The sequence below is a fragment of the Rhincodon typus genome, chromosome 9, assembly GCF_021869965.1.
Source record: "Rhincodon typus isolate 14 chromosome 9, sRhiTyp1.1, whole genome shotgun sequence".
In the NCBI taxonomy this organism is placed as follows: Eukaryota; Metazoa; Chordata; class Chondrichthyes; order Orectolobiformes; family Rhincodontidae; genus Rhincodon; species Rhincodon typus.
In genome coordinates, this window is record NC_063340.1 from 64,719,863 (window position 1) to 64,732,688 (window position 12,826).

Genomic DNA, 12,826 nt, shown 5'->3' on the forward strand with positions numbered 1-12,826 from the left:
TTTCCATCTTCTATCTGCCTCCCCCTCTCTCCCTATTTATTTCAGAATCCCCTTCCCCTCCCCCACTTCTGAAGAAGGGTCTAGGCCCGAAACGTCAGCCTTCCTGCTCCTCTGATGCTGCTTGGCCTGCTGTGTTCATCCAGCTCTACACCTTGTTATCTCTGGTAGCTTTGCTTATTTTCTCAAGCCTCATTTTCTGCTCAAATTTTGTTCCGTGCTTATCCTTCTGATCCAAATATGCAAGATTCACAGAAGTCACAACAAGTACAGGGGAAATACTTTCATACTTACTTGCTGTTTTGACAAATGGAAGTTTTTTTGAGGTCACCTGAATTAAAAATTGAAAAACTCATTGAAATTAGAGAAAAGTTGAAACAGAAGGTGGAAATAATTTTGTCACGTGAAATATCCCTTGTGATATTGCCAAGGACCATAACACTTACAGATTCAGTGTTTGAGAAGTTTCTGGTTTCTTTACTTTTGAAGCATTTCATTTGGCCAGGATAACAGGGAATGATGAAAAGTACATCTCGCACTGTACCTGAAACTGATCTTTAAAGCCTATGGGTGCTCAAGTTACACAAAGTTTCTTCGCTTTATTTAGAAGTCAGTATACTAACTTTTGCCTTGGAAAATACAAATACTTAACTAGAAACAAAACACATTCAAATATCATACACATTATCACATGACAAACATCTGCAACTTTCCATTATAATGTGTTGTTCAGGATTAATGGCACGGCTAAATAATGTAAAAGAAATATATGAAGAGTAATGCTGAATCTGAGAGGGTCACCTTATGTTCTGTGCAAATGAATTGCTCATATTTTTCTCAATAAATGTTTATGCTGATGTTTGTTTATAGAACAGCACAATTATATCACCTAACAGTAATTTACCACTGATAGCACCTTAATGAAAGCAATTTTCATCCTGGTAATTTCAGGCTGTTGTTGTTCACATTTGCAGTATATACAGTCGGTTCTGCTATAACGTGTGTTCTGGCAATGCGAAATGGCTGTAATGTGACTGACAAACAGGGGAATGTTATTTCAAAAATGTGAACTTGTATTGGCTATAACGCAATTCCATCGGTGCGCGGAGGAGTACATGTTGACATCACATGATCGTTTCGCGGGCTTTGCCCTGAGTGTGTGCAATGTTGGCGCCAAAGAATCTCAGCACCGGCATCATGTGATCATTTTGCAGACTTTGTCATGAAGCGCTTTCTGTGAGAGGTACTGTACTCCGTGATTTTCGGTTTTTTTGCAAATTCTGCTGTTACCCACAAAATGCAAGGACAAATTGACAAGAACGTTAGCAAGAAGCGGTGCTGAACATAAAAGAAAGGCTTTACCACTGGAAGAGAAGCTTGATGCTATAATGCGTTTTGAGGGTAATGAGAGAACATGTTTGCGTAACAATAATAAAGGAGTCTACCTTACACATCATTAGAGGTAAGGCAGAAAAGATTAAAGCAAGCTGTATGACTGGAACAAGTCTGAGATCTAGCAAATCTGTGAGGTCATGGACAAAGGAACTTGAGGAGATGGAGCAGCTTCTAAGTGTGTGGATAGAAGATCAAATGAAACAGTGATCTGGGACCACCCTTCTCACCATAAAAGAGAATGCCTCATTAATTCATAAAGATCTAATTTAAAAAAGCTGAAAATCCTGCAGATGTGCCTGCCTTTAGTGCTAGCAGTGGCTGGTTTGCTGGTTTTAAGAACCGCTATGCTTTTCGTAATGTAAAGTTATGTGATGAAGCTGCAGCCGAGGAGCATGCGATGGCATTTCCTCCCATAGTAAAAAAAATTAATTGATCCATCAGACGAGCTCCCAAGAACCAAAGAACATTGTGTTGATCTTGCAAAGCAAGTTGGATTTGAAGAAATGGAGAGTGAGGATGTTGAAGAGCTTGAGTACCACTGTGAAGACCTCTCTACAGCTGATCTACAACAACTTGTCGCTGAGGGGGAAGTGGAAGCTGAAGATGAAGAAGATGAAGTCCAGGATGCAGCACCATGAGACTTTTCCACTTCTATTTTGTCTTCTATTCTGAGGGAAACTGAGAAGCAGTTGCAGCTCTTAGAGGACAACAATTACAATGCAAAACACAGCATGGTAACAGTTCGTGGAATAAGATCTTATTTGGCACCCTATGAACAGCTTCTTCTTGGAAGAAGAAAAAGGGAAAAGTAGCAAAAACTGGATGTCTTTCTTAAGCCGACCCTCAGGAACATTCAGAAGGCAATGAACCACAGCCATCCACTTCTGGATTAATTATTTTTTGCTCTAACCCTGCAGCCACAATTGCACCTGAAGGTGATGATGATGACAGTTCTCAGCCCCTGCATTAATAACAGAGCAACCTCAAAATCTCCTCTCCAATCAAGTCATCTTGACATTTTTTCAAGGCAAGGTGTCAAATTTACTTTTATTTCACTATTAGATGTGAATTAAACATTTATTCAAACAGCGCTATCCTTTGTATTAGGGTTTTGAGTGATTTTTGAGCGATCTTGAGTGATATTTTTTGATGGTCTTCCCCAAACCCCACTTTTCCCATAGGTCCTGTTGTTTCTATAGCACAATTCTCTATAATGCGATGTTGCAAAGGAACACAATTATCACGTTATAGCAGAACCGACTGTACTTACTACGCATTGTTATATAAAGTAGATCAGAAACATGCTGATAAATTCAACTCAGGTTCCACGAGTCAGAGCAGGCAACAGGAATGGCAAGCATTGAAGGCTTGCCCTAGTCTGAGGGGATATCAAGGGAATATCCCTGACATCCTCTTGCTCCAATAAGTCCATCCCCTCCCCACCAACTGTAGAAAGTTCCACTCCCTGAATACACAGCGATAAGATCACCCAGAATGTCTTATGGAGATGGGCATCTTTTTGTTTTCCAGGCAGTGCTCACGATGGCTACATCCTGCACCAGGATGTTTTGGAGAGAAGCAACATGCTGCAGGTAGAAATCAGGGATTTCCCTTGCAGACTTTGGCTGATGACGCAACAAATTTTGGCAGAGACCAGATATAAATATTTCCATGGCTTGACCAGAACAGTCACCGAGCAGTCATTTGGTGCTTTTAAATAATGTTTCTGATTCCTGGACCTGCTTGAGAGACGTAGAAGGTGGGGGTATCCTGGTGTACAGCTTTGAGAGACTGTCAAGGTCCAAGATAGTCTGCTCCCTCCTGCAGGATATTGCTAGGTTATGAGGAGAGCCGCAGAAACTAACAAACAGAGAGAATCATCAGCCACGTGAACAGGTTGAGACAGATTATCCAGAGATGCAGGGTTACCCATGAACTGAGAGTGTCTTGTTAAGCCATTTCAGAGGGCATTAAAGATTCAACCACGTTGCTGTCAGTCTGGCACCACATGTAGGCCACACCAGGTAAGAATGGCAGATTTCCTTCCCTAAAGGACACTAGTGAACCAGATGTTTTTTTTTTAACAACAATTGAAGATAGTGTTACCAAGACAAGATTTCAATTCCAGGTTTATTAATTGAATTTAATTAGTGCCAGCTGCCAGGGTGGGATTTGAATCCATCTCCCCAGAACATTAATCTAGGCTTTGGTGTTGCTAATCTGCATAACATGACCATCTCCCCCCAGGAGGATCTTGACAATCAGCCCACATCTGTGTGCCAGTAACTCAGCTAACACTGCTTCTCCTAAACTGCTCTACCATAACCCCCCACCATTTTCTACTCAGAACTAGACCATCCACACTCTAGCAAAGATCTTCTACTGCTCTATCATTCATTCATTTGCCTTGCTTTGTCATATTCACAACTCCTTTAGAAACTCTCTGGAGACCAGATGAGAATAAAACAATTTTACACTTAATTCATTTCATAAATACAAGCCCAAAATAATATACACCCAGTATATACAGTCAGTGTCTTTTCACGTAGCTCTTTAATGACCTGCTACTCCAGTGGCTTGAGCACATAACACAAAAGGCTGCTGAGAAATTGAAGTATGGCATTCACTTGATTGCAGCGTGGTGTGGCTATTGTTACTCCTACAGCAGCATGAGTCAATACTTTACAAAACTAGGAAAAACTTATGTGTCTTAAAAATGAGTAGCTCGGTCTGGCTCAAGTAATTAGCAACAGATTTTCTGAATACTTTAAGATACTACAAACAGCTAACTTAATCCATAATGATCAGAGTCTTCCCTCTCAGACCTCCTCAGGATGGGTCACTGGACTTGAAAAGTTAACTCTGATTTCTCTTCACAGATGCTGCCAGGCCTGCTGCGCTTTTCCAGCAATTTCTGTTTCTATTATTGTAGAACATGTGCTTTCGCAGTAATGAATGATTTCTAAAAGCAAAAATTAAAATAAATCTCTGAGCAGATCAGAGATTTTCTGAAGCTCCATATTGGTACTCTGCATGACAGCTTGGAAATTTTCCACAGACGTAGTGAATGGCACTAGTGAGACTGCAACAGATCAGTATTTGGTAGACCTGCAGGAACAGCTGAAGCTGGTAAGAGTGGGTGTATGAGAGCAGATTAAAAATCAGATTATCTTCAGTCATATTTTTCTGTTTTTCTCTCAATTACCTGCTCCCCTCGCTTGGCTTATTTTCAAGAATGATGACAGAATAAACCAGGGAACTATAGACCAGTGAGTCTCACAGCAGTGGTAGGTAGACTGTTGGAGAAAATTCTGAAGGAGAGAATTAATCTCCATTTTGAGAGGCCAGGTTTAATTAGGGATATCAGCATGGCTGTGTCATGCCTAACAAATCTAGTTGAATTTTTGAGGTGACCAGATTTCAGTTGAGGATAGTGCAATTGATATAGTTTATTTGGATTTCAGCAAAACCTTTGACAAAGTCTCACCTGATGGCAGACTGATAAAGAACGTAAAAGCACATGAAATCCAGGATAACTTGACAAATTGGATTCAAAATTGGCTTTGTAACAAGAGGCAGAGGGGTGTGCAGAAGGCTGTTTGCGTGATTGGAGGCTGGTGTCCAGTGGCATATCACTTAGACCACTGTTGGCTCCCTTATTGTTCATGATATATAGATAAACGATGTAGATGAGAATGTGGAGGGATGATAATTAAGTTTGTGGATGGCACCAAGATTGGCCAGGTGGTAAGTAGTGTGGAAGTAGTGCTTAGGTTATTGGAAGAAAGAGTTGGGGTGGTCAGGTTGGCAGATCAACGGCAGATGGAATTTAACCCCAATACGTGTGAGGAGATACACTTTAGAAGAAGTAACAAGACAAGAAAGTACTCAATGAACGGGGAGTGGGGGGGAACTAAGAAGCTCACAGGAATGGGGCAACTTGTGGTGCTATTCCACAGATCCCTGAAGGTGGCAGGACAGGTTAGTGGTGTAGTTAAGAAAGCATATGGGGCACTTATCTTTATCAGTTGAGAAAGAGATTATAAGACAAGGGAAGTTATGTTGGAGCTACACAAAACTTTGGTTAGGCCATAGCTAGAGTACTGTGTGCAGTTCTGGCCACTAGATGTGATTGCACTGGAGGAGGTGCAGATGAGATTCACCAAAATGTTACCTCGGATGGACTGCTTTAGCAATGACAAGAGACTAGATAAGCTGAGGTTATTTTCTTTGGAGCAGAGAAAGTTAAAGGGAGACCTGATATAGGTTTATAACATTTTGAGAGACATGGACTGGGTGTATTGAAAGAAGCTGTTCTCCTTAGTTGAAGAATCAATAACAAGGGGACACAATTTTAATGGAGGTTTAGTGGGGAGGTGAGGAAATCCAGAGGGTGTTGGAAATCTGGAATGCACTACCTGGAAGGGCTGTAGGGGTGGGTAACCTCACAACCTTTAAAAAGTACGTTGTTGAGCACTTGAAATGTCATAACATTTCGAGGCAATGGGCCTATTGCTGGGAACTGGAACAAGAGTAGATTTAGTGTAGTTTTTGTAGGTGTAGGCTTGATGAGCCAAAGGGCCTCTTCTGTACTAAAGGATTCTTTGATTCTATAAGCATGTTCATGCCTTATCAGGGTTAGTTCCATGGGGTGCCTCCAGTAATTCACTCAAATACTCACCAATCATCGATAAGCTGTAAGTCATGGCTAGCAAGTAGTCCACATGTTCACCATAAACAAGTCAGATCCTGCCTTCTGTCAATACACACACATGTATGGATCAATGGGCCACCAGCAAAAACGCTGAAGTGACTTTTCTCCTTTAAGCTCGGGGCATGGAGGCTGTTTGCAGCTTACTGCTATCTGAGTCAAAATGAACTAAAACAGCATAGATCTCTAAATAAAACTTAGGACTGTCCTGATTTAATGTTCCTGAGAGTAATTAGACAGTACCCATCTTTATGTTGAAAATACTCCACATATAATCATAATGTGTTCAGTTTTTGTGCATATTGTGGTGAATGAAGTGTTAGTCCATAAACACATACCTTTGTCTGGAAGCAGCAAAATAGTTGGGTCAGGTAGGGGTGCTTTCTTGCTAATGCCAGTATTCTTTTCTCAGTCATTGTGCAGTCCACGTCATCATCCTGGAGAATTACATCTTTCTTTAGCACCTTTACAGCGTAGACCTCATCTGTACCTTTTAGCTCAGCCAGCATGACCTACAATGTATAAACAGAAACAGTCACATTAGAACTGGGCCCAGAGATGTAGAATCCAAGGGCAGAATTTTCCTGCCCCCTGTATCGGAAGCAGAGAGAACGGGATAGGAAAATAGCAGGGAGTCTCATCAGAATGGCTCCCCAACACATTCCCGCTGCTGGGAATGTTTCCCTGCAGTGGACTGGAATGTAGACGGGCTGTCTGATCCATGGAGATGCATAGCAAATGTAAATTACTTAAGGCCCCACTTAGGGATGACTTTTCAGGCTCACAGACGTCTTGCCAGAGGGGTAGCAGCCCCTGGCCAACCACAAGCTCCATGCCCCATTGATGGGGCCTCAGGAAGGAAGGATCACCCATGTGGCCACAGAAATCTCCCGGAAGGGCTTTCCTCTCTATTACCAAGGATATTCAACATTGTGCGTCCTGCACTGTTAGTTTAATTTTATGTCTCTTCTAAGAAGAGGCCTTGTGGGCGGCACGGTGGCACAGTGCACTGCTGCCTCACAGCACCAGAGACCCAGGTTCGATTCCAGCCTCGGGCGACTGCCTGTGTGGAGTTTGCACATTCTCCCTGTGTCTGCGCGGGTTTCCTCCAGTGCTCTGGTTTCCTCCCACAGTCCAAAGATGTGCAGGTTAGGTGGGTTGGCCATGCTAAATTGCCCGTAGTGTTCAGGGATGTGTAGATTAGGTGGCTTAAAGGGGGTTGGGTCTGGGTGGGATGCTCTGAGGTTTGGTGTGGACTTGTTGGGCCGAAGGGCCTGTTTCCACACTGTATGGATTCTATTCTATGTTTGGGTGTCTCAGTTTGCCTCAGAAAGCCCATCTTCAGGGTTACTGAGGTTCCTGGACTTGTTGGTCCTCTGAATTGGCTGATGGAATTGAGAGGCTGCTTGCTAACCATAACTGGGCTTGGGACCTCCTGTTAATCCTGTCAGTGCTACCCCAAAATTGACAGGAAAGTCTCGTCCCCCAGGGTTCCATTCATACTGCCATAACAAATTTTCAAAAAGACAATGTTGGATATTAGTAGATACAATAAGGATATTTTGTCCTAGATATCTATAGCACCTTACACAAACCTAGGGCAAAGATTAGTTAGTGAATAGTAACATTGGGCAGGATATAAAATGGACAGTTTCTCCCTGGATAAGTTTACAATTTCTCCAACAGTACAACGCTAACCCATCAAGTCTAATCTAAAACTAATTAAAACTAATCTGGACTCTGGGTGGCAGAAATTCATTTCATTCGGCTTTCTGTAGAACATGCTAGAAGCTTTAGTCCTGAAGTGTATCAGGCAATGTTGTCAAATTACCAGCATGCTGCAAATGTCAATCAGACTTCCACAGAAGACATTGGGTTCACTGTCTTCCTGTAAGGGCCCTCCAGTAGCTGCTGGTGGGGGGAGAATGACTGGGGAGATTGAGTGGATAATCAAGAGAAGATTGATGGCTAGTGTCTGCTCCTCTAAGCTCCACATTCAAGTGGACCACACAGTGAGTTTTATCAAAGCGTCAACATCTAAAATGCTAACTTTTCTCTTCCTTCCACAGTTGTTCACTGATCAGCTGAGTGATCTCAGCATTTTCTGTTTTTATTATAAGAAACTAATGATTGTCATACTAAAGGACATAAGAACATAGGAAATAGGAGCAGGAGTAGGTCATTTGGCTCTTTGAACCGGTTCCACCATTCAACAAGGTCATTGCTGATCTTCTACTTCAATTCCCCCTTTCCGGCACTATCTCCATATCCCTCAGTTTGCTTAATCTATCACTCTCTGTCTTCAAGATATTCACTGACTGAGCATTCACAGCTCCATGGAATAGAGAATTTCAAGGAATCATGTTCTTATCATCTCTGTTCCAAATGATTCATGTCTTGTTGTGAGGCTGCGATGTATGTCCGAGAAGTCAAGGGAAATATTTAGTGCCTACCCTGTCAAGCCCCTTAAGAATGGTATATATTTAAATTAGAACTCCTCCCATTCTTCCAAACTCCAAGGAATATAGGCCCAACCCACTCATCTCTCCTCCTGCAACAATCCCTCACCCCAGAAACCAGCTAAGACCACAACTGTTTCAGTCCTTCTTGGCCAAAGTATGTCCTTCCTTGCGTCAGCAGACTAATACTGCACATAGGACTCAAGGTGCAGCCTCATTGGTGACCTGAATAATTGCAGTAAGGCTTCCTTATTCTCATACTCTAATTCCTTTGTCACAAAAACAAACATATTGTTTATCTTCCTAATTGTTTACCTGTACTGGCATATTCACTTTCTACCATTCATGTAGGCTTCCCAAATCCTTCTGAATAATGTAAGAATTTCCCAGTCCTTCACTATTCAAAACTTATTCTGCTCATTTATTTAGGGAGAATGAAATATTTATTTCTTTAGATTATTTAGTGAGTAATTACTAATTCAGAATTGTATTCTTACAAATTGTATGTGAAAACAATTATTATGTGTTGTAATATAGTTCGAATCTAAAAAACAATTCTTGGTATTCCCAGCTGGATTCAGCACCTGAAGCATTTCCCTCCGGCAGTGATGACCTGACCTTCTGTGCTCAGAGAAAATGGATAAAACAGAGGGATAGAGCTGTAGTAAAATTTATGTTTGGTATTTGTCTTGTTTGTCTTTGTTTACTGCTGGATTGGATGTGGGGAAATCATATTAAGAACACTGCTCGCCCTCACTGACCAAGTAATCCCTTCCTCACCTGAACTGCCCAGTGATCCCTGCTCTCCCAAACTTGCAGTGATCCCTATCGGGGATAGAGGGCGTGACTGTGATTGGTCAGTTTATTGAGCACAAAAGACACAATGGTGTTTGTGTAGAGATAGTCGGAACTGCCGATGCTGGAGAATCTGAGATAACAAGATGTAGAGCTGGATGAACACAGCAGGCCAGGCAGCATCACAGGAGCAGGAAAGCTGAAGAAGGGTCTGGACCCTTCTTCAGAAATGGAGGAGGGGAAGGGGTCTCTGAAATAAATAGAGAGGGGGGGGTGGCGATGATGGAAAGTGGATAAAGAAGCAGATAGGTGGAGAGGAGATGGACAGGTCCCCGCTTCCTTGAAGGGTCCAGACCCGAAATGTTAGCTTTCCTGCTCCTCTGATGCTGCCTGGCCTGCTGTGTTCATCATGCACACGCATGAGAGACAGAGTGTGTGTGTGTGTGTGTGTGTGTAGTGAGGGAAGGCTTCATTGCGGGAGGTCAGCTACCTCATGAGGAAACAGATGTCCAGCGGTAAAGCTTGATGGCAGTTATCTCCTAAATGCACCAAGTCTCCAGCTTGAAGAAGCTCTCAGCTCCCCACAGCTTGGAGACCTCATTAACAGCTATTACATTTCAAAAGGAGAATTACCCTGAAGCTCGCAGCCTTGTGAATATTTGTAAAGTTGTAACGTCATTCCCAAACTCAGGTACGAAGGGCAGGTACAGAATCATAGAATCTCTACAGTGCAGATAGAGTCCATCAAGTCTGCACCAACCCTCTGAAGAGCATCCCACCAGATCCAAGACGCCCCCACCCTATCCCTGTAACTCCATATTTACCCTGGTTAATTCACCGAAACTGCTCATCCCTGACACCACAGGGCAATTTAGCATGGCTAATCCGCTTATCCTGCGTATCTTTAGACTGTGGAAGGAAACCAGAGCATCTCAAGGAAACCCATGCAGACATGGGGAAAATGTACAAACTCCACATGGACAGTTGCCTGAGGCTGGAAATGAACCTGGGTCAGACAGCACTGCTAACCACTGACCCACTGTGCCAGCCACTTTGACATAGAGTTCTTTCAGTTTACTTTAATGAAAATACTGGTGAGAACAACTTAACTGGGGTAAATACAGAAGGGATACTTAACATTCATAATGGAGAATATTTCCTTGACATGGTATGATATTGAAACAAATATTGAGATTCCCTACAGCACAACACTCACCTTGCCAAAGCTGCCTTTCCCTAACACTTTAATGAAGGAGAAGTCTTCTAAATTATAATGCTTGTTCTGGAACTGTTTCAGCTCTCCATTTTCCCCATTTTCACCAGGTGTTAGCACTTGTTTATCTGCTCCTGCTCCTTTGTGTTCATCACCTCTATTATCAAACGAAAGCGCTTTTCTAATGTTGTTTTCAAGTTCTTTGAGCTCTGAGGGAACAAAATAAACATTTGTAGTAGGTCTTAAGTTCACTTAAGTGTTGTTATTCAAATAAATTTTCACTTGTTACCAAAAGACCAGCTGTTTATCATTAATTTTCTTCTAATTTACTCACTTCCATTCCAGCCCTCAAACCACAGATACACACCACTCTAACCATGAGAAAAGAACATACATTTATACTGCACCACTCAGATGCCAGGGACAGCCTATAAGTTCTTTATCCTCTAATGAAGTGTTTTTTTAAAATAATGAAGGCAGGAAGTTTACTGCTGCACTCGGGGGAATACCACTGTGATTGGCTGTGATGAGATGCGGGTGAGATGTAGCTGTGATAGATTGAGAATCATGGGGCTAGATAATATGCTCCCCCATCTACTGACCCCCACCCCAGCAGAGCATTTGCAGACAAAATGAGTGGGGGAACATGTAGAATACAACTGGCACTATGCTTGCTGCCTACAAGCTGCCCCTTGCCCATCGCAATTTTAGCAGAGGCTGTGGACAGTAATTAATACCTAAGGGTTTCATCCCAATGGAGGGTTTTAATCCATGTCAAGCATGCAGGATAGCTGCGTTCTCACCAGGATGGCAGTAGGGCAAGGGGGAGGGCGTGGTTTCTCTTGAATGCATCGCCTGGGTCCGTCAGAGGACCCAGTCCCCGAAAGGTCTAATTCTCAGTCCACAGGCCTCTCCCTGCCCACAATTCCGCAGGCCCCTCCAGCTTGGTCCAGGCAAGTTCACAGCTTCAACTCTGGTCCTGGCACGAAGGCAGCTCGCCATCTTCTGAGTCTCATTGCAGCACCGACAGTGGCCACTGATTGGCCAGCCGCTCTGAGGCAGGACGTCCTGGTGCTGAGTGGTTGAGGTCCAATCATCCATTAAATAGTTGCAGGATAGTTGGCTGTGCTCCCCTGCCATTTTTGCTAGAGGAGCCAGGACAACAGTGCCCCATTAAATCCAGCTCATAATATTTTACAGCTCAGAAGGAGACTATTTAACCCATTCAGGTGTGCCGATTCTCTTAAAGAACAACCAATTTAGTTCTATTCTCTTCCTTTTTCCTCGTCTTTACTTTCTGGATCACTTTTGGTACAAATATATATCTCCTGCTCTTCTATAATATATTACAAATTCTGATTCTACACTACATGTGCAAAAATGTATGATTAAATATTCTTCAGTTAACTGTCTTAATTTGAGGCTCTGCTATTTTTGAAAGACAGGGCAATTGAATCAGATCTTTACTATTTACTGCATTAAAACTCTGGACTGCATTTGAAGTTCTCAAATTGAGTGTGCTGCACCACCTCCTCTGGCACTGGCAGAACTTCCCAACATCTTCATACCACTGTCCAATAACATGTAAGGTGCATGCTCATCGCTCTGAAAACGTTAATTAACAAGTTAACAACTCAACCATCTGTAAGTGCTTGTCGCCTGCTGCATTTTGTGGTTGTTGGATGTAACAATGTCTTAGAGTCCTTCATACCAGCCATAATGCAGAGCCAAAGACCGTAGAACAGGCCTGCCTCAGAGACTGTGGTTGAATGTACTAGCCCATTCTGAGAGGAAAATTGGTACAATTTTATAAATGATATTTTTAAAAATGTTATACTTTCAATGAATAATGAAGACTGCTTCTGAAAGCAGGGAACCTTTACAATTCAAGCCATGACTGTGGCATCGGCTCTTTGTTATATGATGCCCTGACATTAGCTACTGACTGTATTATGGCTTTTAAACACAGGCAAGAGAAATTGTCCCTGATTATAACTGCAAAGTTGGAAGGGAGCAAAGGGAAGCATTTGTGTTCAGGAAGCACCTATAATTGGCCTCTTTCCCATCAGATAGCCACTAACAGGCCATCTAATAGGCTTGACTAGACACAGGGACATGGCAGGGATGGGAGCAGGAGCAAGTGGTCCATGAGGTTTCATTCTGCTTCTCTCACCTCATCAAGAAATATAACATCCAGCCCATAACTGCAAACCCCATTGTCAAATCTTCTGAGAGGTAGACTAACGGCCCTAAAAT

General features: G+C 42.6%; 1 protein-coding gene across 1 annotated transcript in view; it reads right to left on the bottom strand.

Annotated features, from left to right (window-relative positions):
- Positions 1–12,826, bottom strand: part of LOC109930871 (protein kinase C epsilon type) — a 229,968-nt gene that overhangs the window by 163,333 nt on the left and 53,809 nt on the right. Inside the window, exons 8-9 of the mRNA XM_048601242.1 lie at positions 10,574–10,779; positions 6,442–6,615 (exon numbers count right to left, since the gene is read on the bottom strand). Coding sequence (XP_048457199.1) covers positions 6,442–6,615; positions 10,574–10,779 — 380 coding nt within the window. The remainder of the gene's footprint in view (positions 1–6,441; positions 6,616–10,573; positions 10,780–12,826) is intronic.